Genomic DNA, 26,938 nt, shown 5'->3' with positions numbered 1-26,938 from the left:
ACTTAGGGCATTCAAGAGTCCCTAAGATTTGATGCTAACCCATTTTTCCAGCTTCAGCTCTTAAGACACTCTCTAGCCTGAACTCCCTGCCATTCATCTACTCTCAATTCTTCCCTAACCTCCACAAACCCTGCCTGCTGCCTGTTTGCTGCGGGACTTCCTCAGCTACCCATCCCTAGGCTCAGCTCAGATGCTATCTTCTTAATGAACTCTGCAGTTCCCTGACTGCAATTAATCAGTCTCTCTTCAGCGCTTCCCTTGCACTTTGTTTACATGTCGATCTGAGAGCTAACAGTATTGTCATTTATGTTTGCTTCTTCCCCCTACTTACCTTAGTCTAGGCATTCAACAAAACCTTGCTGAATGCAATGAAACAGGAAGAAAGAACATGACAAACAGGCTGCCTAACATCTCCCTGGTAATGTCACCTGCTCATAGAGGTTCCTTGAAGATTGACACTTTACAAATTAGCATCCCCTTCAAGCCAGAGAGCACCAGAGAGCCAGCTCAATAGAAGGCCTGAAAGAATAATAGCAGCAGCACCCTGCTGTGGGTTTGTGGAATGAGGGGAGAAGCATGTAAAGTGCAATGGATGCAGACGTGATCTGGGATGTTCTAAATGGTTCCTTCGGAAATCAAGATGCCCGTCTTCTGAGAGGGAAACTCTTTATGGGTCCTTGCTCAGGAATGCCAGGCAGGCATCCCAGATTTATTATTTGGTAAATGAGGTGCAGACTCTACAGCTGGGACAGACTGCACAGCCATGTGAAGTCCCTAAGGGAAGAATTTGGGAGGCACTGACAGCAGCTTGTCCCTACACTGCTGGTCACTTGCCAGTCAGGCAGCTGCCAACAGGGGCGGGGACAGGGTGAGAACACGAGAAGAATGACCCCCAGAAGGTGGCTGCCAATCCCCCTCAAAATTTCCAAATTCACCAGGGGATCTTTGGACTAGAGAAATTTTTCCTCAACGCAGTCAAAGGCAACTCAGTGCAGTTAGAGAGTCAGCATCAGTGTTGACTTCTGCCAACAGATTGCTCGTGCTCTTCCCAGAAACAGCGGGGTTCCCGCCCATCCTCCTAGGTAAGTAAACAGCAGAGCCCAGAGTGTGAGCATCAAGGGGAGAAGGAAAAGAGCCACATCACCAGCCCCTCCACCACTGGTCACTTGTGGCCACTGTCACTCGTCTCCACTCTTAGGGGGCAGAGTCCATGGCTTGCTCTTCTTCATACACCCAGTGTGTAGTCCACAGATTGGGTTCTAGAAGAATTACGTGTTTGTTGAATAAATGAATGTACTTCGCAGAGGAGTGCGTTCCTGATAAACTGAAGACAAAGCAATTTGAGGTTCCTGGAGTCACCTCCATCCCCACCAGATAAACACCCACCTCTAGGAGAGCTAGTGAGATTTGCTTTTCAATTCCTCTAAGCTTTGTAACTGAGTTACAGAGTAACCTGCCAGCAATCTCAGAATAATGGGGCAATTTAAATAGAGCAAAGTCCACAAAAAGTTTCCTGGAGTTGTGCTGAGCAAAGGCCAGAGCCCCAGCAGTATACAACCGCAGACTAAGTGGCTCTGCCCGGTCCCGCTCGTGAATCCCACCGCCAGTGAGGCCTTGCATTGGCCATGCACCCTGTGCTGTCGGCCTTCCTGACAGAGCTCCCTGGCTGGTTCCTGTTCTCTGGGGTCTTCCTGCCTGTGGCTTTGCTGCTGCTCCTCCTCATCGCCTACTTCAGGATCAAACTGATTGAGGGTAAGTGTGAAGCCACACAAGGAAGGACTTAGATGTCCTTTCCCTAGGCACAACTTCAAAACATGTCAGTGTTGCTGGGTGGCCCGGAAGAACACTTTTTTTGATTTGCAGGTACTCTCTCCTAACCCCACCTCCACCCGCTTGAGGTCTTTGGTGAAATGGGCAAAGTTTGATCATTTCAGCACTGCAGACTGTGTGGTAGGATGTGAAGACTTGTAGGGACCCCTTAGTAGTTGCTCAAACTGTGAATCAGCAATTTTGACACACAATTGCTTGTCTCTATCTCTTAAGGCAACAGATTCACGAACATTGAAAACACTGTCCGTGGTCTGCCTTATCCACATGACAGATGAATATGCATATGTGCCCAGGTGCAGGTGGGTACCCACCGGTTGTCTCTGCATGTGCATGTGCCCATGATTGTTTGCACAGGCACACTACTTTCTCATTCACTGCATTTCTAGTCAGAGAATATTCCAAACATTGTGGTGTCACAGTGCTTGGCAAAGGTAAAGCCCTAACGGGTGTGTGACCTTGGTATGAGAGTATAGTGTCAAGGTATCTGAGAAAGAAAGAAGGAAGGAAGAGAGGGAGGGAGGGAGGGATGAAGGAAGGGAGAAAGGAAGGCAGGAAGGGAGGGAGGAAGGGAGAGAGGATATCTTAGGAAGTTTATCTATTATCTTAGGAAGGTGATTTGAAATGGACACTTGGCTCCTGGTGAGACTATTCTGCTGTAGTTAAAATTAATGAAACTGGGCTGAGACTTGATAGAATACATATTCATTCTCCATCCAGTAGATATTAGGTCTCATAGAGGTTTATAACTATTTTAGCAATATCAACAAAAATTACTCAATTTCTTAATTTTGACAGTGTCATATTACAACACTAAAAAATAAAATTGAAAACCCCTCCTCTTCCACAGAAACTTGCAAAGTCCAAACAATATCATGTATGTTTCTATATAAATATGTTCAGAATCTTAAATGATGAATGCCATAATATATAACCTAAAATCTAATAGCAAAGCAAATAGAGATATTTATGTTGAAGGGGAGATTTATGACATTGGAGAAATTCTAGAGGATAAAGAGTATATTACATAATCTCAAATTTTACATCGCAATTTATTCAAACACCCTGCAGCCTTTCACTTTGTATCATTTTTACGAACAGCTCTCTTATAGGGTGATGAAGCTGTATTGTTTCACTCTACAAGATTCCTGTAGAGTAAACCTTTCCTTTATTAAGTCAGTTCATCCTGCACTGCCCCCAAACCAGTCCACAAGACTACTAAGCCCTGGTAAGAGACTCCAACAAAGGAAAAGAAAATCAGAAATCTCCAAGATCTAACTACAGCTTTCCTTTGTCCCAAACTGGCTGAACGTCCAGCAGCTGCAAACATTTCCACATTGCAGGCCTTCATGGTTGTTGCAAGACCACCATCAGTCACATATCCCAGGCTCCCACTGACACTGAGCACCCTAGGGAGAAATAACAGGATGTGGATGTCACACTCAGGACCTTGAATGCTTCATGTAGCTCCCAACTTTTATCCCTGATTGCCTCTTGGGCAAGATAAAATTTTCAGTATCTCAAAAATGTATCAGGCATGAAATAAGGCAAACAACAGGTCAGGAGAGGCTCATGGATTTTAAAGTCTCTTACTGATCTCTGCTTACCAGTTTTTATAGATCAGATAATTCAGTAGGACATCTGGTATTTGGAGCAGACTCTGCAAAAAGAGGGCAGATCTTGATTTATAGCTCTACTTATCCTGGGAAAACACTTATAATATGTAAAATGCGTAGTATGAGTCTACAGTATCTTATTAATACACTGGGAAAGTCAACTTGCCATTGACGGTGTAGCCTGGCATCCCAGAGGGCTGATCCTAGGGAAATGCAGGCAAATTGCCAACTTCAGTGCCAGGCCTAGACAAAGTGCCCAACATGTGTACAGTGATCCCTTCTGCCTGCAGCATACCCTGCCCACATAAGGGGTCTAAGAGATCAAGTCACAGACATAAATTATAACCTTAAGTTCATAGCTCAACAAAACCAGAGCTTCTGAAGGATTACACTAAAGGGAACAGAAGATCCCAAAGAAATATTATTTCTTATTTCTTTCTCCCAAATTCTGGCATGCTGATGAGCCTGTCCCAGACTTTCTCACAACTGTAAATCTTCCCTTTCTTCTTTTTGTAGCACAGGATCTAACCCAATAAACAGCAAGAATATCAGCCTCACATGCTGAGGGACCAACACTCTCTGCATAGAGTCCTTCAACCAACTTTAAAGCTTGCTCCAAACTTGCACACCACTTGTGGATAGCAATCGTTCTCTTTCATTCATTCAACAAGTATGAGTGAATCTACCTGCCTTAGTCTATTTTCTGCTCCCACAACTGAATATGACTGGGTAATTGACAAAGAAATAAAATTTCTTATGGTTCTAAAGGTTGGGAAGTCCAAGGTCGAGGGACTGCATTTGGGGAAGACCTGCTGGTGGGAGCTCTCTGTAGAGTTCTAAGGCAGCACAAAGCATCACAAAGTGCCAGGGGAGCAGCTAAGAGACAGAGCCAAGTTGGTTTTATAACCAACCGCAGGAACCCATTCATTCAGGAAGAGTTCTCATGACCCAATCACCTCTTAAAGGTCCTGCTTATTAATACATCACAATGGGGATGACATTTCCACAGAGTTTAGGTGGTAAAACAAATCAAAGTACTACCGTACACGAGTAATTTTCCCAGATATTGGAAAATATTTTTAGTAGGGTCTCTGAGAAAGGAAAGGAAAGGGAAAAGGAAAGAAAGGAAAGGAACAATTACAGTCCTCAAAAACCAGACAAATCATCAAGAGTTAGAACTGTTACAAATCTGTATGTTTCTGACCCTGGCCTCAGTTGATGTCTAGTCAAAGGGATGAAGAATAACCTGACCTCTCTCCTTTTTTCCCAAATGTCAGCGCTGAGGTCACTGAACCAGCCATGGGGAACCAACAGTGATGTCACAAGCCACCCTCTCCATTGCTGCTTACTTTTGCTCTCACTGAAGTGAGCCTGGAGCATCCAAGTTCTGGCAAGGGGTATGGGAGGAGAGAGGAAGCTACAGGTGCTGTTTATTGTGGCATAACAAAAATGTCTGCCTCAGTCAGTTAATGCAAAGGAGGCCTCACCCAAAGCTTATTGTTTAAAAATTATAGTTCTTCCTGTGGTCATTTTCCTAAGGGTAAGCAGTAATATTCTCTCTCCAGGTTAAGGACAAGCAAGATCACTTGGTCCAAAATAAAATATCACCAGTTTAAATCTCCATTTAGCTACATCCACTTAAAAACTGTAAACAGATGGGCAAATGTGATGCCATTAATCTTCTAACCAGGGCTATGGAAAGTGTCATCATTCCTATTTTGTTCCTGTAACGAGAGGGATGTTGACAGATTAACTGGTGCATTCACAGAACCCCAGAGTCCTGCATTCCAAAACGGAAACCAGCTTGCCTGTCCCATACATCCTAGACTGCCAGGCTAGAGAGCCATTTTAGAAGTGATGGAAAGCATGTGGAGGTGCTGTAATCATTCAGCGTTAATCCCTACTCTTCAAGCCTTAGGAGGTAATGGTGCATGTAAATTTAATTAGTATGTAGAGAGCATCAATTTTCTCATGCAGGAAGAAAAACACCACTAACATCCTGCTTCCATCTGGGTCAGTTGCCTTGAGAAGCTGGCCTTGGGTTAGAGGTCTAGGTTTCATACTTGCCATAGCCAGACCCTTCATCTACCATTGCCATGGACATTTTACATCTCCTATAGTAAAAGTTTTGACTATCTTATCTCCCCAAATCCTGAGATTTCTAGACCTCTACCCCCAGTCCTGAAAACATCATCACCCTGATCAAAAAAAAAAGCCAAAAAATCGTTATGAAAAAGATTGTGTCTTTTGAATGCCTGAAAGTGCGTGTGGAATTAGATCCAAAATAAGGTTACTGATCAGGTTCTGGCCTTCAACAACTTGTATTTATACCGTAACAGACAGGTAGGTATTGAAAGTATGCAGTGTACCTAGGCATCTTTCACTGGACTTCATATACATGTTTTAGTGGCCACCAGTCAAAAAGGAAAAAAAAAACAGTAATTATTATTTGGAAAGAGCAGATTAACTTGAGTTAGAAGAATAAAATGGTCAAGAGCTCAGACCAAGGAGTCAAACCAAATAGGATTTGCAATCCAGTTAATGATGGCCTCTCTACTTCTCTTTTAAAGTTTTAGCTTCCTCATCTGTAAAATAGAAAGGGCAGAGCACAGCTGTAGGATAGGCATGGGGATCAAGTGAGGTAATGCACACGAGGTTCTTAACAGTGCCCATGCTGAACAACTCTTAGTCATTATTACCCCTCCTGGCCCATACATTCCAAGAAGGCAGTGTGTGTGTCACTCATAAAAATAGCTATTATTAGAATCATTAAGTAAATCTCCCTTGGTCACTCACCTTGAAAACAGTAGAGACAGGATTTGGACCCTGGTTCTCTGGCTCCAAAGCCAGTCCCCTCTCAGTAGAAACACTACTCCTGGAGAAGTGAACACCAGATAGGCAGAGTATCTGCCCAAGGGATGAATCCTTTTGTCCCAGGCAAATAAATTTACCACCAATTCGAAAGAAAGCCCATTATGGGAGAAGCTGAAATAAGACAGAATTTGACAAAGGCTTTGAAAGGTTTGCTTAATCTTATATAACAGGAATAATTATTCTTATTAATGATGGTGGTTCCTCCACTCCTGAGTCAGAAATTATATTTCTTCACCCAGAGCCCAATGGGGAAGACCTCATTGCTTGCAGAATTTTCCACAATAACAAACTCAGGTGTTCTCAAGGATACCTGCCTAATCTCTCTGAACACCCTCCTAAACAGACCTACCAAAATAAAATGATGGCCCAATTGCAAGCTCTTTTAGGAGAGGGATAAATTATTTTATTCCTCTTGTTCTTTACACAATGCCTAGCACGTTCTGTTCCCTGGATTAGGTGACTCACAGTAGACTGGTGAGCTGCTTCTTGTTCCCTCGACTCTAGTTCTCTTCTCTTAGGAGTTCTCTTCTTTCAATATCATTATTCAGATCACCCATTTCCAGCTCTACAATTTGTATCTTGGTCCCTCATTCAGAACATTTGGTAAAGTTAGTCATTGGTAATTCAGAAAGAAAGGGAGGAAATTACTCATATTTTAATGAGTTCAAAAGCAAAGTCATGCGCTACCTCAAAAAGACATCTGAAATAGCAATAACCTATGTGGGAAGGCCATGAACCCCAGTGGCTCAAAGTGGTGAACTCTGAAGTCAGACTGCCTGACATCAAATCTTGAACCCATCAGTTTTTGTGATCTTGGGAAAGTTGCTTCATCTTGGTGTCTGTCTGCCTCAGATGGTTCATCTACAAATGAATAATACTACTGGTGACCAGATTATGTCATTACAAGAATTAAGAGAGAGTACACTGGAAGGGCTTCACTCTCTGTCTGGCACACAGCAGGTGCTTGGCAAATATTGGCCATTGAATCAGGAGGCTCAGGTAACCTAGAGTTTGTCATCATCTAAGCACATGCCCCATCTCCTGAGCAAAATTAGCTTTTGTGAAGGCCTAACAGAATCCAGGTCAGGGGAAGGTGCATGTTCTATGGTGCAAGGCATATAAAGTAACTATGTGGATTTGATGTAAAAGACAAAGAATCTTTTCAGTTTTAATTTTAAAAACATGTTTATCATTTCCCATGAGTTTAGAAGCTCCAGGTTGCCTGGCTTGATTGAATTCTATTCTGAAAATAAAACTTTTAAAAGCAAAAGCAGGATTAATTGTGTGTTGGTGGTATTCAAGAAGGAAGATGTTTTTTTGATGTTTTTTATGTGTTGAGATCTCAAGGAAGATCTCAGGGTTAGCTAAAGATCAAATCTGGGGAGGTGCAGGAGTACACATCTGTAACCCCAGCTACTCAGGAGGTTATGGCAGAAAGATGGAAAGTTTGAGGCCCATCTGGGAAATTTAGACCTATCTCGAAGTATTACAAGGGCTGGGCGTGCAGCTCAGTGGCAGAGTATCACTGGGTTCAATCCCCAGTGCAGGGTGGCGGAAGGGGCTCGAATCCGTTTAATCACCAGCCAGAAACTAGTTGAAACTCCAAGAGATGAACTCACAGAAACAGTACATAACAAAAGCTGAAGGGAGGAGACTGACGGGTGGGAGGAAGGGTCTCATCTCAAATGCTAGAAAACTGAGGATTGGAAAATGCCACTAGACTTAGTCAATAGGAGTAATGAGGATGTCATTGACGAGGTTAAGTAGTTTGATAGAGTAGCCTTAACTAGTTATATTCTAAGGAGCTAAAGAATATACAGGTCGTGGGCTGGGATTATGGCACAATGATAGAGTGCTTGCCTTGCACGTGTGAGGCACTGGGTTCGATCCTCAGCACCACATAAAAATAAGATAAAGATATTGTGTCCATCTACAACTAAAAAAAAAAAAAATATATATATATATATATATACATACAGATTGTGAAAAGTTGAAATGGTCATATAGTCAGTAAAAGATGCCAAAAGGTAGAGGGAAAAGACTGATCTTACTTGTCTATGAATTATAAATGCCTAAATAAATCAGGAGTGGGGAGGAGCAGGGGCAGAAACCCTGTTTCCCAACTCCTGGCCTATACACAAGCTTAGTGTTGGTTTATTGAATGTGGGAATCTGAACTTAATTGATCTGCTAAAATGTTTAGCCTATGACAGTCTTTTTTTTTTTTTTTTATTACAGTCATTTGTGCACTTTAGCCAGGACCTTTTCTTTAGAAGTGGCTGAGATGGTGAGCAAGTTCTGACTTGCCCTGAAGACCTGGGCTTCTCTAACTCATAGGGTCACCAGCCAGAAATGCCAGCTAGTAGCCACTTATGACCTCTAAAGAACCAATGGCATTCAGCTGTTTGCAAATTACTAACCAGCATTCTTCTTTTCAGTTAATGAAGAATTACCTCAGATTCCTCGTCACCAGTACGAGTGCAAGGGCGGCTCTTCCCTGCACAAGAAAATGAAAAGAATTTGACAGTTCGAACTGACCAATGGCTAAAGCACAATGAATTTCTACTGGTCACAGAGCAATGGTCTACAGTTTAACAAAGTAGGTTGATAAACTAGAACCACCACCAGAGTAGAATCCTAGGATAACTATTCTGAGTCACTCTGAAAAGTGGCAGCTATTACCCAAGAGGACTTCTGAAACTCAGCTTCAACAGTTCTTTGGAAAGTACCAGATACATAAGATTTAGTTGAGCAGGCTCAATGGACTGGACATATCATAACGTTTAAACTGTTACTGTGACTGTTGACTTTGAATCGCATTTTTAAATAAATTCTCAGGCATCAGTATTACAGGATCCAATGAAAACCCACATTATTTTGATTTTAGAAGTGAGGAAACTCCAGAAGAGATCAAATAAATAAATAGCAAAAGATGAGTGTCCTGCAGGAGCTCTGTGGATGCTTTATGAAAGGGTGTCCACACTTGCTTCTCTAGCAGGGCAGCAACTCTTCCATGATACCATTTCAGACATTTCTGGACCTGAGTATGTGCCTCTCCATTTCCCAAGAGCTTTCACAAATCATCACCGTGACAAACAAAACAAGAGGAGTCTCAATAATACTAGGTAGAGATCACTCATCCATGTAGCTCTCAACATGGCGCAACTTGGAAATACGGGCAATTCGGTGTTGAGAAAAGAAAAGGAGAACACGTTAACACAACTCCTGGGGAGAAGAATTCAAGTCTTTGCCTCTAAAACCCACAATGTCAGGGAGCTATTTCTAAATATGGAAAGAAGTCTACATTTCACTAGCAGAATTCTCCCTCTACGGAAACCCTGAAGAGCCAACATAGACCACTGAAAGAAACATTTAATTCAAGGTGGTGGTTTAAATAGATTACTATTGTACTCTCCACATTTTCCTACTAACATTAACAAAATGTTTGATACTTCCTAAATCTGATTATATTCCAGTCTTTGCACATGACTAGCGGGCTCTTGGTGATTCGCTTTATACAATAAATTTTGTCAGCTCTAAGAAACGCACCAATTTTGGTAGTAAGAGGCATACAAAAGATTGTGGGGATGCCCCAAAGCATAAATAATGCATCAACAGTGCCAGATATTTTCTGCTTCTTCCTGCCAGCCCCACCCCCAAATTCCTCATATGCATTGTGAATGGTCTGTTTGCGCTTCTTACATAATATAACTCACTGTTCAACTCTTCACACTCATTTCTCCATTTTATTGCACTTGATTACAATGAAAATGTCTGCTGGGGCTTTCAGACAGATAATTTATAACAACAGTGTTCGTGCCATATGGAAGGAATAACACTATTCCCTTGGTTCTGGGAGGGATCTCTTTTTAGCCTTTGATAGAATCAGCTTGTGTAAAAATGCTTTCTTTAACAGAAGGTGTGAAAGGACACATCATACCCTCATCTCAGCAGCTGCCAGCCAAATCTGTGGTGCAGCCATCAGGGTTTGCTCCATCTTCCTCCAGAAATAGGCACTTCGAGAGTCTGAGTTTGGGCTCTGGTAGATGCCTGCCCACCACCTCTCCTATTGTGGGAACAGATGAGCTCTAAACATACATGTTTCCTACAATAAGCGTATCCAAGTAGCTTAAATCAAGACCTGTTTCTTGTTGCTACAGAATAAAGTGGGAGTAAGGAAATTGCCAATGAAATTGTGACTGGACTCCATGAACTTTTTCTGTGCAGGGAAGGACAGTAACATGTTGATTTTCCCATGGAGAAAACAAGTCCCAAAGATTTCATTACCATCTGTTTGAAGGCACTGTTAACAAATTTGTCAAATCATCCACAAAGCATGGCCAAGTGGCTACAGAGTTAACTCTTTGCTCTTCACATGCTTGTAGGTCCAGTTTAAGATTTCATTTTCTTCACTACTGTTACAAAACCAGCTGTCCCGGTCTTCACCCAGACCAGACCCTGGTCTCCTTACATCACCATAGGCAGTTCCACTCAATGCTCCAAAGCCTTTTACCAGGAGACAAAATACTCCTTTGACTCAAAATGGTCTCAGCTCGACAGTTTCTTATTTCTAATGTTCTAGTATCTGAAAGAATTCCCAGGTAGAGATGATGATTCTCCAACTAAACCTTCAATAAAATACTTTAATGGGTGCTTTAAGTTCTGTCACATCATGTTATTATTCAATGAAAATTTACCAAGGAATTATTATTTTTTAAAAAAACAGAATTAACCTAACATGAACTTTCCATTTCTCTTGTTGATCACTGATAATTTGGTATTGCTAAAGATGGTCTTCAGGGACTGGGGGTGTAGCTCAGTGGTAGAGCTCTTGCCTAGAATGTGTGAGGCACTGGGTTTGCTCTCCAGCACCACATAAAGAAAACTAAATAAACGAAATACTGTTTGTGTCCATCTACAACTAAAAACAAACAAACAAACAAAAAGATGGTTTGCAAAGAGAGAGATGAACTGTCAGTCCTATCCTAAAGCTGTACTGTTGATAAAACAGAAACTTGGGCATACAGAGGCATATCGTGCTCTCTGAAATACTATTCATGATGACATTTGTAAAAAGCCAAAGACTTATAATTAATCTGTCCAGGTAACAACCTCTAGAATTTTCCAGTAGCAAGGGGAAAAGGTCAAGAGCGGATTTCCTTTGAAATCTTAACTTCTTTGGTTGGGAAAAAAAAAAAAAAACTCAAATATCAGAACTTGTAACTAAGAAGCTCTCAGGATTCATGTCAAACATTCTGTAAACCAATTTCTGATTTGTGTTTATGAAGTTTTCAAAGGATGCTCATAGGATTCTTCCTTTCTGACTTTATAACTAGCATGTGCTAATCAGAAAAGACCTCTGAGGTTTTATCAGCATTTAGGCAGTGGCATACAGGACATATGCCACTCATGTCAGGACACATGAGTGACAAACAGAATGAAGCAGGAAACACGTATTCAAAAATTTTTATTTGCAATTTCCATTAAATAGACTAGGAATTTAGAAATATTCTTTCTACTTTATTGAAGTTTTTCAAATCCCTATCTTCAAACCTTGCTGACTTTCCTATGTACTCTATGATTTGGGGCTTTCAAAGTCCAGTTTACCAATTAAGATTATGACATCCTGAGAAATACAATATTTAAAAAGACACCCTTTTTTATGTTACACATGGGATTATCAACATTTTTCCAAGTGGCTCTTTGGGTACTAAGTCCTCAAAGATGCTCTCAATGGCTCCAGAATGTCAACCTGTCCTTGCTGTCTCATTTGAGTAAAACTGAGCCCTAAATGAACACAGCACACTAAATTCCCTAGTCCATCAGTGCTATAAAGACAAACTTTCTTTTTATCACTGCTATTATTGTTACATACATGAAAGAATAGGGTCCTCAAAATATCCTGAGAAGATCAACCTATGATTTAACTGTGCTATACGTAAAAACTTTCTGAAGAGAAATATATTTTCAGAATCACATTTGGTTTCACATTTCTAAGTCTGGGCTTCCTGAGATATGCTTCTCTTGAGAGTTGTTGTTTTTCTAAGAATTATAGAGAAAGTGAAAAGGGCCTTTACAAGTGGACGATAATTTAGTGGGAAGAGAGCTCAAAGACAAGTTATACAAATTATATTTAATGTATTCACTTTAAGTGACTACAGAAAGAAATTCTATATAACATTTGAAAAGGAATATACCATTTGCCATTTGCTATACAGTGTTTAAAAGAAAATTAAGCACATCATCCGACGTGCCGGGTGAAATCTCCACAATAAGTCCTCCCAGTTAGACTTGGATGCAGCCCCCCACCCCCTCCCCAGCAGTTCGGTTTGCCTGACAGGTTAAAGCAGAGTGGACACAATGTAGAAAAGCATATGAAACAGAGGAGCAGGATTCAGATGATGCAGCTAAAATAGTTCCTGAAAGCAAAACAAAAAAATACACAAAGGAAGCAAGCAAAAATATCCCTTGGAGAATTTATAAAAGCTGGGGTGTACTATTTAAGCAGGCGGAAAGAATCTGGCGTGCTAAACATTAGATTTAGATTTACAAACTTTCAACACTGCTTTCACCATTTCAAATCCGTGATGCAGCAGCATCAAATTATAAAACAGTGGAAAACGAAATTTTAAAATGCTGTATTCCACAAAACACTAGTAGAACTTCTGATGGAAAACATCCTCCCAATTTATTTTTTAAAACCTTTATAATAAATTAAGGAGAGGCAACATATTTAGAGAATAAACAAAACTTTATTTTATAACAGTATTACAGAAAGCAAAATATCATTTAATACAACTTGAAGCTGCTATAAATCTAATGTGGCATCATAACTATACATAGGGTCAAAAGCAAAGGAAAAAAATTTTCAATACAGTTAATAAGTCCCTATCAGGTCTCTGGTGTCAGCTTTAAATGGTATAGCTTTCTTATAACCAACGCAAATCACCACAGCCCCCTACCCTTCTCCCCAGCATCCTCAAACCTGTGTGAATCATCAGACTATCTGAAAGAGATATACCTGCTTAATAACAAAAGGTCAGTTTTAAATGTAGACAAGGAGGTTTAATACAAAGCAAGTGTTCTACCCAAGTGTGCAAATAATGGAAAGTATTGAAATTTGGAAATGTTAAAAAAGAAAGCACTAAGGTTTTAAGCTGCCTGAATCTTTTAGTAGAAGGAAAGAAACAGATTTCTCTTCTCTTCCCTCCTGTTCTGGAATGCTGTCGAAGAGCATATGTCTGAGAAGCACTGGCACTGTGGTGTGTCTCTGAGCACAGTGCATGGTCAGTGAACTTCGTAATTCTCCAGTCTGGAGATTCTCTGACTCTCTACTAAAAGTAAAAAAAGTCACAGGACTGGAAAGTCAAAAGGGTTCAATATAAAAAAATCCCCAGTGAAATTCTCAAACATTAGAAAATTTTTTCAAGATGTAAGAAATGCTTTTAATCTTATTAATATTTTTCTCATACAGTATATTTACTGTAATCTGAAAATTGTAAATATTGACTGTAAGAATTCAATGGAAAGAATCTGAAGAAGAAAAACCACTACCTAAATTAGTCACAGAGTTTCCTTTCCGCACAACAGCACCTGTTCAAGTGAACAGCACCGTACCAGCCCAGGCTGGCTTTGTTCACTGTCATTTAAGCAAATGAGTCATGAAAAGCAGGTAGTTGTACACAAAGTAAACAGGAAACAAAACCAAACTGCTTAATTAAAAAAAATAGAAAAAAGAAGAAAAAAAAAAAAAAACAAGAATATTTAGAAGTGGTTATAAAACAAAATATATTAAAAATGCACGAGAACGGTACAGACCAGAGCTGTTAAGGTAAGGTTTGGTGTTGGCATTTTAATTCTTCAGGCTTCTGGTCACTGTTACCAGCCATAGCACAAATTTGCTGGAGTAGTGGTGTGGCATTAAGACTTGGAATGGTCAAAATTCTTTAGGTTCATAGAGTTGAATGTTGTTTAGAAGACGACTTTCTAGGAGGGGAGAAAAAAAAAAAAAAGAGAGAGAGAGAGAGACAAGGTTTAAGTACTCCAAAATCAAAAAATGGAACAAAGTGCTACCTAATGCTCATCAAGTTTCTAATCAAGTAATCAACTGTCATCCACCAAGGTCTATAGTAAATAATGTTTACCAAAAGACCAGCATAAGCAGCTATTCCAAACTTAAGGGCTTTAGAATTTCTGGAGAACTGACAAGTACACAACTAGCAAATAAGAATATACTGCACAGATTTAATTAACACAAGATGGAGATAATTTGCATACTATGGAACTCCCCCATTCAGTTTTGTGTTTTGCAGTTTCAGTTACCTATGGTCAACTGAGATCCAAAAATATGTGGAAAATTAAAGAAATAAACAATTCATAAGTTTTAAATTGAGGACCATTCTGAGGATGGCATGATGAAATCTCACCCAATTCCACTCAATCCATGTATCAGCCCTTTGTGCAGCATATGCACACTGCACATGCTACCTGTCCATCAGTCACTTCAAAGATGTCTCAGTTTTCAGGTTGAGTGTCACAGCAGCACAGTGCTTGTGGTTCAAGTAACCCTTATTTTATTTAATAAAGGCCCAAAGCACAAGAGCAGTGACTGGCAATTCAGATATGCCAAAAAGCAGCTGTAAAGTGCTTTCTCTAAGTAAAAAAGTGAAAGGGGGGAAAACAGTACATATACTCATTTAGTATTACTTGCAGTTTCAGGTATTCATTAGAGTGTTGGAATATCTCCCCACTGGGTGAGGGGGAAATACTGTAAGAATCTCAAAAGAGAGAAACCAGTGTGGGTCTTAAGACTGGCAGAGATAGAAAACCAAAGCCATTTTCACTTCATTGAAATGAACAGAAAGGGCACTCCAGGTAAAGAGAATGGAAAGAGGGATACAAGTGGAAAGGTGCATGGTATTAGGATATTAAAATGGGTATAAAAATGTATGTGCAAGAGGAGGCAGGAATGAATGGAAAAAATAGGACGGTGAAGCAATGGACATTATTAAAGAATGCATGAATTAGTAATGGAAGGCAAGGTAGATATTAGGTCTATTGAACACTAGATTGAGAAGGACTTGATCTAACATGAAAACAAAGAATGAATTCAGAAAGAACACACAGACCAGCGGGCAGTCTACTGATCCAGAGCAGAGTACAAGAGTCAGGGAGAGGAAAAAGGCAGGTCAAAACACCAAAAAGGGCAGTTAGTTCATGCTCAGCAGGATAAGCGCAGGAAAGGTTAGAACGCTTCCCCTTTGGTTTTGAGGAAGGGTTTAGCAGGACCCGTTTTATCTTCTGGAAACACTGCTGTGGCTTCAGGGTGGTGAATAGGCTTAAGGCAGTAGAGTAAAGGCAGAAGCCATGCAGGAGTCTGGGCAGGATGAAGAAGACAGCAAAGGTCATTTGTTATCACCAGATGACAGGACCCACATGTGAGTGGTTGCTACAGAAATCTGAGTGGTCCACTCATATTTGGAGAAAAGTTTAAGTGTGATTAAGAAGGAAGTATCTGGATTTAGAGCCTGGGTGAAGCATTAGCACCAGGAATATACATTTAGGAGTTGGCACCAAGAGATTCGAGGTGAGACTGACAGAAGTGTGAACACAAAGAAAAATGAAAGACAGTCTCGGGGAATTCTATAATCACAGGTAAGTGGAAAGATTAAAAAAAAAAAAACCACAATGGTACATTGTCCCCATGGAAAAAAAGGTTTTAAGAAGGCAACTTTTATTTTCTATTTCAGCTTGATTAGGAAATTTGGCAAATAGTAAGTAATGACAGAAGACAGTGGAGAGTGATAAGTAATGTCCTTTCCAAAAGGCACTGGTCCCAAAGTCAATTAGAATGTGGTTAGATAAAATTAAGGCTGATTGTAATGGAAAAAAATTCCATCATTTAGATGTACCACAGATAATATTATAGCATCTTGATTATTCAGGACAGATTGATTAATCAAATTCATTGTTTCCTACCCTACTGTTTGCCTTAGGCTATTTTATTACTCATTAGCACTTCTGTTTGATTCAAGGTAGGGGGAAATCAATGGAGAAAACATAAGAGAGTCTTTTGCTAGGTTAGTTATCACGAAAAGGTGGGGAATTGTAAGGAGAAATGGATAAAATTATCACTTAAACTGCACTTGGGCATTATCCAAGACCTTTAGCCACGCTACCCACTCTTGTTCTCCAAGAACGGGTCTCTGTTTGCTCTGCTTAATGAATATGTATCATTTGTTGGACAGAGTTGACATTTTGCTTAGCTTACATCAGAAAACAAACCCCATAACCTGCTGAAATAATATTTTGGATATATTAGGTTAAATAAAATTGTTATTACAGTGAAAAAAACAAAAGAAAAAGAAAAGGATCTTGTGATGTCAGCAGTCCCTGGAAACCTACAGAGAGAACAAGGTTTAGGAATCTCTTCACCATTTTCTCTAAGCTCTGTGTTACTTTATTCCTTTCAACTTGTTTTCAGAAAAAATATATATATTTAAATTTCACTTTGTAATGAGTTATAAATTGGTAAAGGAAAGTTAAAATTAAACTTGTTTCAAAGTTATTATAGGAAACTAGGAGTATGTAGGATTTGAAGATAGTTCTTGATCTCAAAAAAGAACCTTCTAAGTTTATTGAGCTAAATATAGAGAAAAAGACATCATTACCCACACAAATTTAAATGTCATTTATTCACAAACCACTAGAGAGTATACCAAATATTTTTTAGTTGTATTATTACAAATGATAACCTTGATGTGCTTTTAGGATTCCAAATTGTTTTCAGAATCAAAGAAAACTACTTTTCATTTTTGTTGTAAGGTTCAATGCATTTATTTTATCATTCTTTAAAAAGCAATTAAGTGGAGGTGAGAGAAGAATGGAGGAACTTTAGATTACATAGAAGAAAATGAGGGGGGGTATGAAAAACTGGTGGAATGAGACAGACATCATTACCCTATGTACATGTATGATTACACAAATGGTATGAGTCTACATCATGCACATCCATAGAAACGAAAAGATGTACCCCGTTTGTGTACAGTCTGTAAAAATAAAAAAAAGAAAGAAAATACACTTAATGATAGGTGGTATTTTGTGATATAAAACCACTTGAGTTTCAGAATAGAATAAGGAAAGGTATTCTAATAAGCCATTTTAGAATCTTACCAAATTAGTGATACCAGTTTTCTCTGGATCAGATCTTGCTTTGATTTAAAACAAAAATTACTGTAGTGAACTAAATGTTTAGGCCAATAAAGAGGCTGGTGACTTAAAAAAAAACAAAGTTAAATGTAACTCTTAGTTAATTAGATATAGATTGAGTAAGAACACCCAGATTTTTTACTGCTTTGGATAAATAAGTAGTAACTTAATATATGAAGATTTTTTATTTATATATCCATGTATCTTTTTTGACTCCATGCATTTAAACATAGAAAAGTATTCTTTTAAAAAATATATTTTTTAGTTGTAGATGGACACAATACCTTTATTTTGTCTATTTATTTATTATTTTTTTATTTTTGTAATGTGGTGCTGGGAATTGAACCCAGTGCCTCACACATGCTAGGCAAGTGCTCTACCACTGAGCCACAACCCTTGTCCCCCAAAAAGTGTTCTTAAGTACTAAACAAGTAGTCTTTCAATTAAGAAGAAAATATAAAGATGGCATCACTAATGTCATTGGTATGAAAGCATCAGACTTTTAAAATTTCTCTGCCCTTTGACAGAAGTAGGAAATTTAATATGTGACAATTTTTCACAGACCAGATTTTGGGTCTCAATGATGGAACATATATTCCTAACCAAACTGAAAACTAGGTGCTGGATCTTCACTTAAGAGCAACAAGAAGTTTCAAGAACCTTTTCTTTTCAAGCTTGAATTCTACCTCATATTTGTAGCGTCCAAACATCTTTACTTTGTCAATACAAATTGACAGGCGGTAAATATAAAAACCCAAATTACTTTCACTTTCACAACATGGTAAAGTTCCTCTTGAGTTTGCCTAAGGTCACAGCTGTGAAGTATATAAATTCTCTTTACATGTTGGAATTGTGGTCAAGTAAGTAAACACCAGGAGTATACAATGTCAGTAAACACTAAAAACTACTGCAGTCACATTTCCTAGCCTGTGGCCCCCTCTTTTGGCTATTGTGAGAATAGGTCAATATGGCCAGATTTAATCTAATTGCAGTTCTTAAGCTATGTCCAGATCCTTCTTCCAAGGGCACATGATGGTTGCATACTTTGCCTTAAGCTTTCATAGGAGATTCAGAGAGTTCTTATTTATGCAATTTTATTGCACTGTATGATATCTTTATTTTTTTTAATTAATTTGCAGGGCTAGAGATCAAACCCAGGGCCTTGCACATGCTAGACAAGCCTTCAACCACTGAGCTGTGTGTCCAGTCCCTCACAGTGCACCGGATGAGCAGTGGGGGACCAGTGAAGTGCATGACTAGAAGTGCCATGACCTTGTCTGAAAGCACAGCCTCAGTTTGGAGAGACAACGAGCTCACACGTAGAGCTCAATCTTGATAATGCTCTACTCCAGAAATTTAGTCAATAAATCAATTTAAAAAAGCATTTGATTCAAACTACTAGAAATGATGCCTCTAAGTGATAAAACACAAAAAAAATATGGTTCATCTCCAAAATAATACAGGAAAACCATGTGAAAATAATGCAAGAAAATGTTTCTTCAAATTAATGAGGATTCAATTACCTCAGAGCAATAATAAAATCAGAGATTCTGAAAATAAAGTATGTATGTAAGACACAATGCAATTATTTCCTAAATAAAAATGAGTTCCATATACTCAGGTATAAACTTGAATAAATATGATATTCTATGAATTTGACAGCTACTTCTCATAATGAACTTTCATTTTATTCTTTTGTTTCCAATTTGCATGTTAAGTTTTGAAAAGAATGTCCACTGTTTACATTATAAGAATCCGAGAGCCCAAAGTACAAGCAACCTAAATTTCTCTTTGGTTAACCCAGAAAAAATGGTCCACTGTTAAAATGAATATATTACCACAATGATAAAGATTGTGATTTCCAAACCCTGAGGGTTGCCAAGACTCTTAAGGGGTTATAGAGTACAAACTATTTTCACACACAGACTAAAATTGACATTTCAGGGCATTCACTTTTTCACTACTGGAAGAACAAAGATGATTTAACCTGCTGGCATCTTGGCATAGGAGGTCAAAGGAGCTAGTGTACCCCAACTGTACCAGAAGTCTCTGTACCCTTCACTGGCATGCACTCACAGTGAAAGAGAACTTCATTTTCAATTACGGATGTCCTTGATGAAACATCACTCCCACTGCATACAGACGCACAACAACACCCCGAGGAAAAGTATTTGTATGAATGTTTGAACTGTGAGTTGAAGAAGCTGCTTGTTTTTCGTAAATTACTTCTCTTTACCTGAGAGAATTATGGGCAAACCATGTTATTCAATTTGATACTTGGCAGACATTTTCTTGTAAATGAAGTGCTTGTCACTTCAGGGAAAACAACTGACAGTATTGCTTGCCAATGATAAATTTCAGACAAAGATTTAGAATTTTGGAAAATGAGGGTCTGACCAACACAAGAGCTCGATAGAACCCCAATATTTAAAAACTCTTCTGATGAGATCAGCGGCGACCACTGATCATTTTACTGTCTCAATCTCTTTGCCTTTTCCAGGATGTCATATAGTTGAAATCATATAATACAACTCAGGCTTTTCAGACATGCTTCTTTCACTTAGTGATTTTTTTTAACTTAAAAAATGTTTAAGCCTCTCAGTTTTGATTTATAATATGTGAAATTTCAATAAAGGTAATTCACATAAAAGCTCTTTGAGATTTCCAATAATTTTTAGGAGTTTAAAGTAGTTCCAAGAAAATTACTTTGAGAGCCGCTTGCATCAGAAATCTGCTATCCCTATGCTATTGCTATTTTCTTCTTTCAGAGAGATCTGTGTATGTCCTAAATAGAGGGGAAATTTACATCTAGTGCCCTTTTCCTTTTCTCTAAAATGAAGCTCTGCACCTGTTCCACAAGAGAGTCAGCAAAATACTCCTGCTTCTCCTGGTTTAAGAGAACATATCAATACTGTTGGGAGTCCCATCTTCTCATGAGGCCCTCTGAGGCCTGTGCTTCCTATTTAGGCCTTTCAGGAGTGGAGTGGCCCTCCTGAGTCCTGCTTTCTCTGAATGAACTATGTTATATTACATTCAATGGCAGACACAATAACACAATTTGACCTCAAAGACAAAAACTCCATTAAAAGTCTTCTGGGAGCCGGGTGCAGTGGCACATGCCTGTAATCCCAGTGGCTCGGGAGGCTGGGGCAGGAGGTTAGAGAGTTCAAAGCTAGCCTCAGCAAAAGCGAGATGCTAAGTAACTCCGTGAGATCATGTCTCTAAATAATATACAAAATAGGGCTGGGGATGTGGTTCAGTGGTTGAGTGCTCCTGAGTTCAATTCCCAGTGCCCCTCCCACAAATTTTTTTTTTTTTTTCCTGGAATCCACAAAGTTAAGCATATTTGCTTTCAGGAGACTCAATTTCTATGTTTCTCCAATCTTCCCCCATCTCACCTCCCCAATTAAAGCAAGCATTTGTCTTTTATAGAGCTGTACCTCTCAGGTTTTTAGAAGCATCTACCTGCCTACCCTCCAAACTGCTTGGTCCAAGCCTCATTTTTGCTTTTAAGTCAGTTTCACTCCTTTATCTTTGAAGCATAAGTTGTCAATAAGCTCGTCAGTTCAATCACATGGTTTATCTTTAAAATTCACACTAATTTTAATGTTAGAAACTTCATGCTTGATATATTCAAGTCAATCTACTTAAAGAATTACTACCATGCTAGAATTTTAGAATATCCTAATAAAAACGTCAACAATTCTACCTTTAAGAGCAGAAGTTACAAGCAAAAGGGTGAGTCAAGTTTGGAGATTAAACTTTTTCATTTATATTTAAATTCACTGCTTTTCTTCTTCTATTTCCTGACATGTAGGAAAACCAGAAATAAAACTTTCTCCTACCTAATTTTAAACATGACTATTTTATAAAATATTACTTTACTGGTTCATTTAGTTTTATAGTAAACCTGCAATCTCAAACATTTTCTATTCAAAATACATTTTTCTAAAATTAATCAAGTTTATTTGACAGATTCCCACAATGAATCCTTCTACAAAGCCATGTGTAGTGCAGAATCAGACTGAGGGTTGCTTTTGGCATTGCCACTCGCAATGTGGCTTGGAAAAAGGACTTTTCTAGGCTTTCTAGGTCTTGGGATCCTTGTTTATTACAGATGACACTAGGAACTAAGATGATAAACGACAAAGTTCTCAACATAGCCAAGCAGAGTAGGTGCTCTCTAATTGTTATTACATTATTATTTACACATTTTTATATATGATATCTCATTTCTGATTTTGCTCCTAAACTAAATTCAATCAGGTATCCAGTTCAGTTTCCCCATTAATAATTTCATGAACCATTCTAATGGTTTCCTTACATATAATCTAGCAACATTTCAATAAATTCTGCACACTAATGGCAAATTCATATTACTGAAGAACAGTGGTAAAAATGCTACACCTATATCATCCAAGTGTTCTATGCAAAGTCCACTACAAAGCATTGTTTTACTAAAGTACTGGCTTGGAAAGTAACGCCTGCGACTTGCCACTTGCTACAGCCAGAATGCAGGATCTGTTCTTCCCATTATTCAGCCCATTGTTTTTCCATACCTTTTTCCTCTCTGCCCAGTCTCCATCCATCCAGATCCTCCTAACCACTGCTAAGCAGAGGAGCTTTTCTGCTACATTTTTGGGGAGGGTTTTCCTGGTCTGCCTATCAGAAAGTTTCTTTTAATGACTGTTACTGACCTTTATCTAGGTTCCTCTTCAAACACTTTTACCCTAAATGTTATTTGTATGCACATTCCAATACCTTTCTCTTTCACACTCAACTATCATAGTGCCTTAACAGAAGAGGTTCACAATATGTGTTAATGAATCCAAGAGTTAGAGTTACAGGGACCAATTTTTAATGTAACACTAAAGAATAGAGGTTTGGAGAGGAGAAAAAAAAATTGCATTATTTTGTTAGGAAGAAAGCACGGATCCCCATTTTCAATACTGCTTTTCATTTGCCAATTTTCTTATTTAAATGGAAAAATACTGGGTTCATTTTTCCTTTTTTTTTGTTTTTGTTTTTTTTGTTGTTGTTGTTGATTAGCTGTATCTTTGTTATTCCAGGAGAACTGTTACTTAATTAAAACAAAACAAAACAAAACAAAACAAACAAAAAAAACACTGGTTCTCCCAAATCTCTTGTTTTGATGAAGACTTCTAAGATTGGTGAGTATTTGGCCCCCCAAACTAGTAAGTTCACTCTCCTTGGTCAAATCTTGTGGGAAGTCAATATGAAAGCATTCTACAAAATCTTAAGCTTCTTTTAAATAACAAGTGGACTGTGTAAGGTCACATTCCACACTTTATTCTGGTTAAGTTTTTGTCAAGGTTAGGTTCATAAGTAGTGGATAGCGATGAAAAACAGTTCTCTGAGCATCAATAGAAGCTTCGGAATACTCGGTAACAATACCTCTATCTTTAAGCAGAGCACCTTTGAAGCATAGATGAACAGAACTCAACAAAGTTTTGTTTTGCTTTTTCTTAAATAGGAAGGTTACAGGAATCAATTCATTTCTTAGACTCAATTTTCTCATTATCTGAGGAAGCATGAGAAATATCACTTCCCTCATGAAGTTAAATATACAAGACACTACTACATGCTGTCAGTCTTTCTTCTCTCTCTCCTAAGAGAAATAAACAATGAGCCTCTAATGTAAGTCACGTATGCATCAAAAATTTTCCAGAAGCCAAATTTTAAAATGAAACATGTATATTTTGTTTTAATATGGTCTATATAACCTAATATATCCAAATTATTTCAACAAATAATTAAAAATTAGAGATAGCTTATGTTCTTCTTACATCTTTAAATTTATATGTATTTTACACGTAAGACACATCTCAATTTGGACTAGCCACATGGCAAGTGGGTACTGGCTACTGTACTGGACAGAGAGTGACTACAGTCCTATTTGCTTAATGTTAACTGAACCATTTTGATGCGCAAAAGGGTCAAGGCGATTTTTAAAATAAATATAATCCTGATATGGAAAGGATTATCTTATCCACACACACAAACATAGTTTGCTGGCGTGGCAAAATTCCCTCCTAATTTAAAAAAATTGTAGAATACCCAACAGAAAAATTTTTCAGACAAAGACACCTATACATAAATTTTATACCTGGATGGCCAGGTAGGTAATATGAGTAGGGAGACTAGGAACCAAGGACCCCAATCTGAAGGGATGATAGAACTATGGGGGCATAGAAAGCACGTCCCAGTCTAAAAGGGGCAGCTCTTACTCAGCGTCACATTGCAGCCATAAGGGAAAGCCAGTTCAGTGTTTCAGAACTTCAGATTTTCCAAGATTGCTGGATATTTTCCAATTTTAAAAAAAGTATTAATAATTAAAATTCTAAAACGCATTGTTGGGACAAAAGAAAACACATGCACACATGACAAAACTCTGGATATGGTCAACATATCTCCAATTTGTCGATTTTGTCTTGTCCCTCTCTCCACTTTTTGGTGCCATTTTTTAATCCTCAATAAGAATGGGGGACAGTGTAAATGCAAAATTTGTGACTAAGGGTTTAATAACGCTAACAAATATATAAAAGAACAAAGATAATAAGCCCCTCAATAGAAAACTGGACAGAAGGACACAAACTGGCAATTCAAAGAAATATAAATTTTATATATATATATGTGTATATATATATATATATATAGATATATATATGTGCATGTATACCACATATGTGAGTACCTGTATTCCAACCTTACTAGCAATGAAAAAAAAATGCAACAGAAAATGTTCTTTCCTCTCAAGTAAAAAATAGGGGGAAACATGCTCTCTTTTCCAATTAGTATGGTAATGATTTTTTTAAATGTCTTACACTATTTAGTGCTGGCAAGCATGTAGGGAAACATGCTCATCAACTGTTGGTATGAGTCTATGTTGCAGAATCTTTAGAGGGCAGTTTGGCAATATGTCAAAAACTCTTGGTGGCCTACCAACTCGAATTTTTTAAAGATATTTTTCCTGGAGAAACAATGAAATTAATATAAAAAACATATACACAGGTATAATCTTTACACTGTGTGTATAACTATGAAAAGAAGGATAATTTAAATGCCCACTAATAGAGCTTATTTCAGTAAACTTGTTGTGCATCCATTCAATAGCCATTAAGGAAAAAAAAAAAAAAAGATGCACTAATAACCAGGAATAATATCTCCAATGCAGAGTTAAGTGAAGCAAAAAAGTAGGATACCTAATTACTAATTACATACACATACACACATGAAAAGGGATTATCTACCTCTGGGAGCAGGGACCTATGGGTCGCTAAGACTTTCTACTGTCTCTCTCTCTCCCTTTGAAAAAATTATAACCTCTCTTGTATTGCCAGGGGAAAAAAAAAAAAAAAACAGTAAATATGGTTTCATTGGAAAAAAGTGAAAAATGATTATGTCCAAGAGCAAATGGTGGGAAACAAGTGAGTACCGGGTTGCTGTATGCCCAACAGCAGCAGCATTTCACATCTCTTCTGCTGGAAGTTTAAATATACTACAACTAACTCTTGGAAAAACACCTGCCAGATTTATAAATGTTAAATTAGAATATCCCACAGCATTCCGGAGTGAAAATGGTTGTGCCTAAAACTCACTAAACCCAAACTTGCTTTTTATTTCAACGTAGACGTCTTCATTTTGGGTGCAATTAAGTTACACTGAAAACTAAACTGAAATTAGATGCTAATTTTAGATAAAAGACTAGCACAACTAAGAAAATAGGATAAAATAAAATGCAAAATATTTGATACGCCTGAAAAACTCCTCGCTCCTGAACTGAAAACATTCACCTGGAAGTTAATAAGTCTTCACGTCTCTTTAAAAGGACAGGTGATACTCATCAAGGCCCACTTGTATAAAGGAGCTTGTGATCAGCTGGAGAGCAATTCAGCCAACAAGCTAATGCCAATTCCCGGTTTGGATTTTTTGAGTTCATGTTTTGAGACCCTGAATGTCACCCTGACTACTATGAAACATTGCTATGAAACATTGTTTTGTTTTGAAAATGAATGTTCATGTGTGAGCACAATAATGTAGAAAGCGACACTACAAATTTAGAGTTTTCTATTGTGGGTTGTGGACTGGGGCTCAGAGTATACCTAAGAATGCGAGTGACCAAGTTTTTGGTAATCTCAGGACCAACTCTACCAGCTCCTTGAAACCTAATGCTGACTTCTCAGATGGGCACAGAGAGAGCTAACACAGGAGGAAAAGTCCCTCTGCTGGTAACATCCCCACTTCTCAGTCCAATAAAGGGCTCCCTCACTACTGTGCTGCACTTCTGTAGTACCAATCCAAAAACCAGGCTCATCTCTGATTTCTGTGCTGTTTAATACTTGATTACTCTTTCCTCTCGGGGCTTCTCTCCTGACAGTTTTCATGACCTCCATTTTCCTACCTTCTGCTTGTCCCCCTCTACCTCCTGTTTCCCCGACTTCAACTCTGAGGCAGTCCCAGATAACACCTGTCAAGTTGAAGGCTCATGAGTACACGACAGGCAGCTCTGGTGACTGCTCAGCAGCTCGTTGTGCCCTCCAGCTCCTGTGCCCCCTTGGACCTCCCCACTTAAGAGGCCACACATGCACCTCAAACCTAATCACCTCTTGGGTTGACACTTCCTTTTTATTTGACTATTATTAAGAAAAAATAGGTTTCAGGGCTGGGGTTGTGGCTCAGTGGTAGAGTGCTTGCCTAGCATGTGTGAGGCACTGGGTTCGATTCTCAGCACCACATATAAATAAATGAATAAAAATAAAGGTCTATCAACATCTAAAAAAGTATTTTTAAAAAAATGTACCTACTTCCCATGGCTGTTGTGAGGATTAAATGTGTTAATTTATTTAAAAAAAAAAAAAAAAGAGAGTAAACAGGTTTCATGGCTGACTCTATCAATTACCAAAAAGTCTTACAACCTGCCATGGAAGCAAACCCTTCTATAAATGCTGTTACCATCCCCAGTTTACAGGTGACAACACTGAAGCACAGCGGAGTACTCACCCAGATCACAGAAGCAGAAGTCCATTTCAGTTCAGAAAACCTGCTCTGCTGTTCCCTCCCTAACACTCAGACTATCCAATAAGTTTATCAATCAAACTGTGTGTGTGTGATGGGTCCTTACAAATTGGTTTTTAAGCTTTCTCCAAAATCCTGCGAGAGCTGGTCTCTTTCACAGTACAGAGAAAAAAAAAAAAAATCACCTTTGTGTTAAGACAGCTAATAAGCAAATAGAATTGACTATACTACACATAATAGATGAAAAACAAAATTCATGTATTCCATGATTCAAATTACAAAAGTCACCATTAATTCCTTTGCCCAAGTCAGACACTGAGTGTGATGTGTGATTCTCTGCCTTCCCCACTCCCTTCACCTCCACCTCCCTCTATAGTG

General features: G+C 38.6%; 2 protein-coding genes across 14 annotated transcripts in view; one reads left to right on the top strand and one right to left on the bottom strand.

Annotated features, from left to right (window-relative positions):
• Nucleotides 1-588: 588 nt before the first annotated feature.
• Smlr1 (small leucine rich protein 1) lies at nucleotides 589-11,012 on the top strand. The gene is made up of 3 exons (XM_047559161.1): nucleotides 589-694; nucleotides 1,612-1,752; nucleotides 8,755-11,012. Exons 1-3 carry the CDS (start codon nucleotides 589-591, stop codon nucleotides 8,838-8,840), a joined length of 333 nt encoding a protein of 110 aa, XP_047415117.1. The 3' UTR covers nucleotides 8,841-11,012.
• A 2,036-nt stretch (nucleotides 11,013-13,048) lies between these two features.
• Epb41l2 (erythrocyte membrane protein band 4.1 like 2) overlaps nucleotides 13,049-26,938 on the bottom strand; it is a 193,969-nt gene continuing 180,079 nt past the window's right edge. For all 13 annotated transcript variants that reach the window (XM_047557364.1, XM_047557363.1, XM_047557370.1 and 10 more), the window contains one exon: nucleotides 13,049-14,302. The gene's annotated coding sequence lies outside the window, so the exon portion shown is untranslated. The remainder of the gene's footprint in view (nucleotides 14,303-26,938) is intronic.

This window comes from Sciurus carolinensis, chromosome 7 (assembly GCF_902686445.1).
Source record: "Sciurus carolinensis chromosome 7, mSciCar1.2, whole genome shotgun sequence".
Taxonomy (NCBI): Eukaryota; Metazoa; Chordata; class Mammalia; order Rodentia; family Sciuridae; genus Sciurus; species Sciurus carolinensis.
This window is presented reverse-complemented; position numbering and strand designations above follow the sequence as displayed.

What these genes read in the sequence shown, in the direction of transcription:
- Smlr1 (XM_047559161.1), top strand. Translation starts at nt 589, where the DNA reads ATGGATGCAGACGTGATCTGGGATGTTCTAAATGGTTCCTTCGGAAAT. An exon ending in TCCTTGCTCAGGAATGCCAG is followed by an intron (nt 695 to 1,611) that starts GCAGGCATCCCA and finishes ACCGCCAGTGAG; the next exon opens with GCCTTGCATTGGCCATGCAC. An exon ending in CAGGATCAAACTGATTGAGG is followed by an intron (nt 1,753 to 8,754) that starts GTAAGTGTGAAG and finishes TCTTCTTTTCAG; the next exon opens with TTAATGAAGAATTACCTCAG.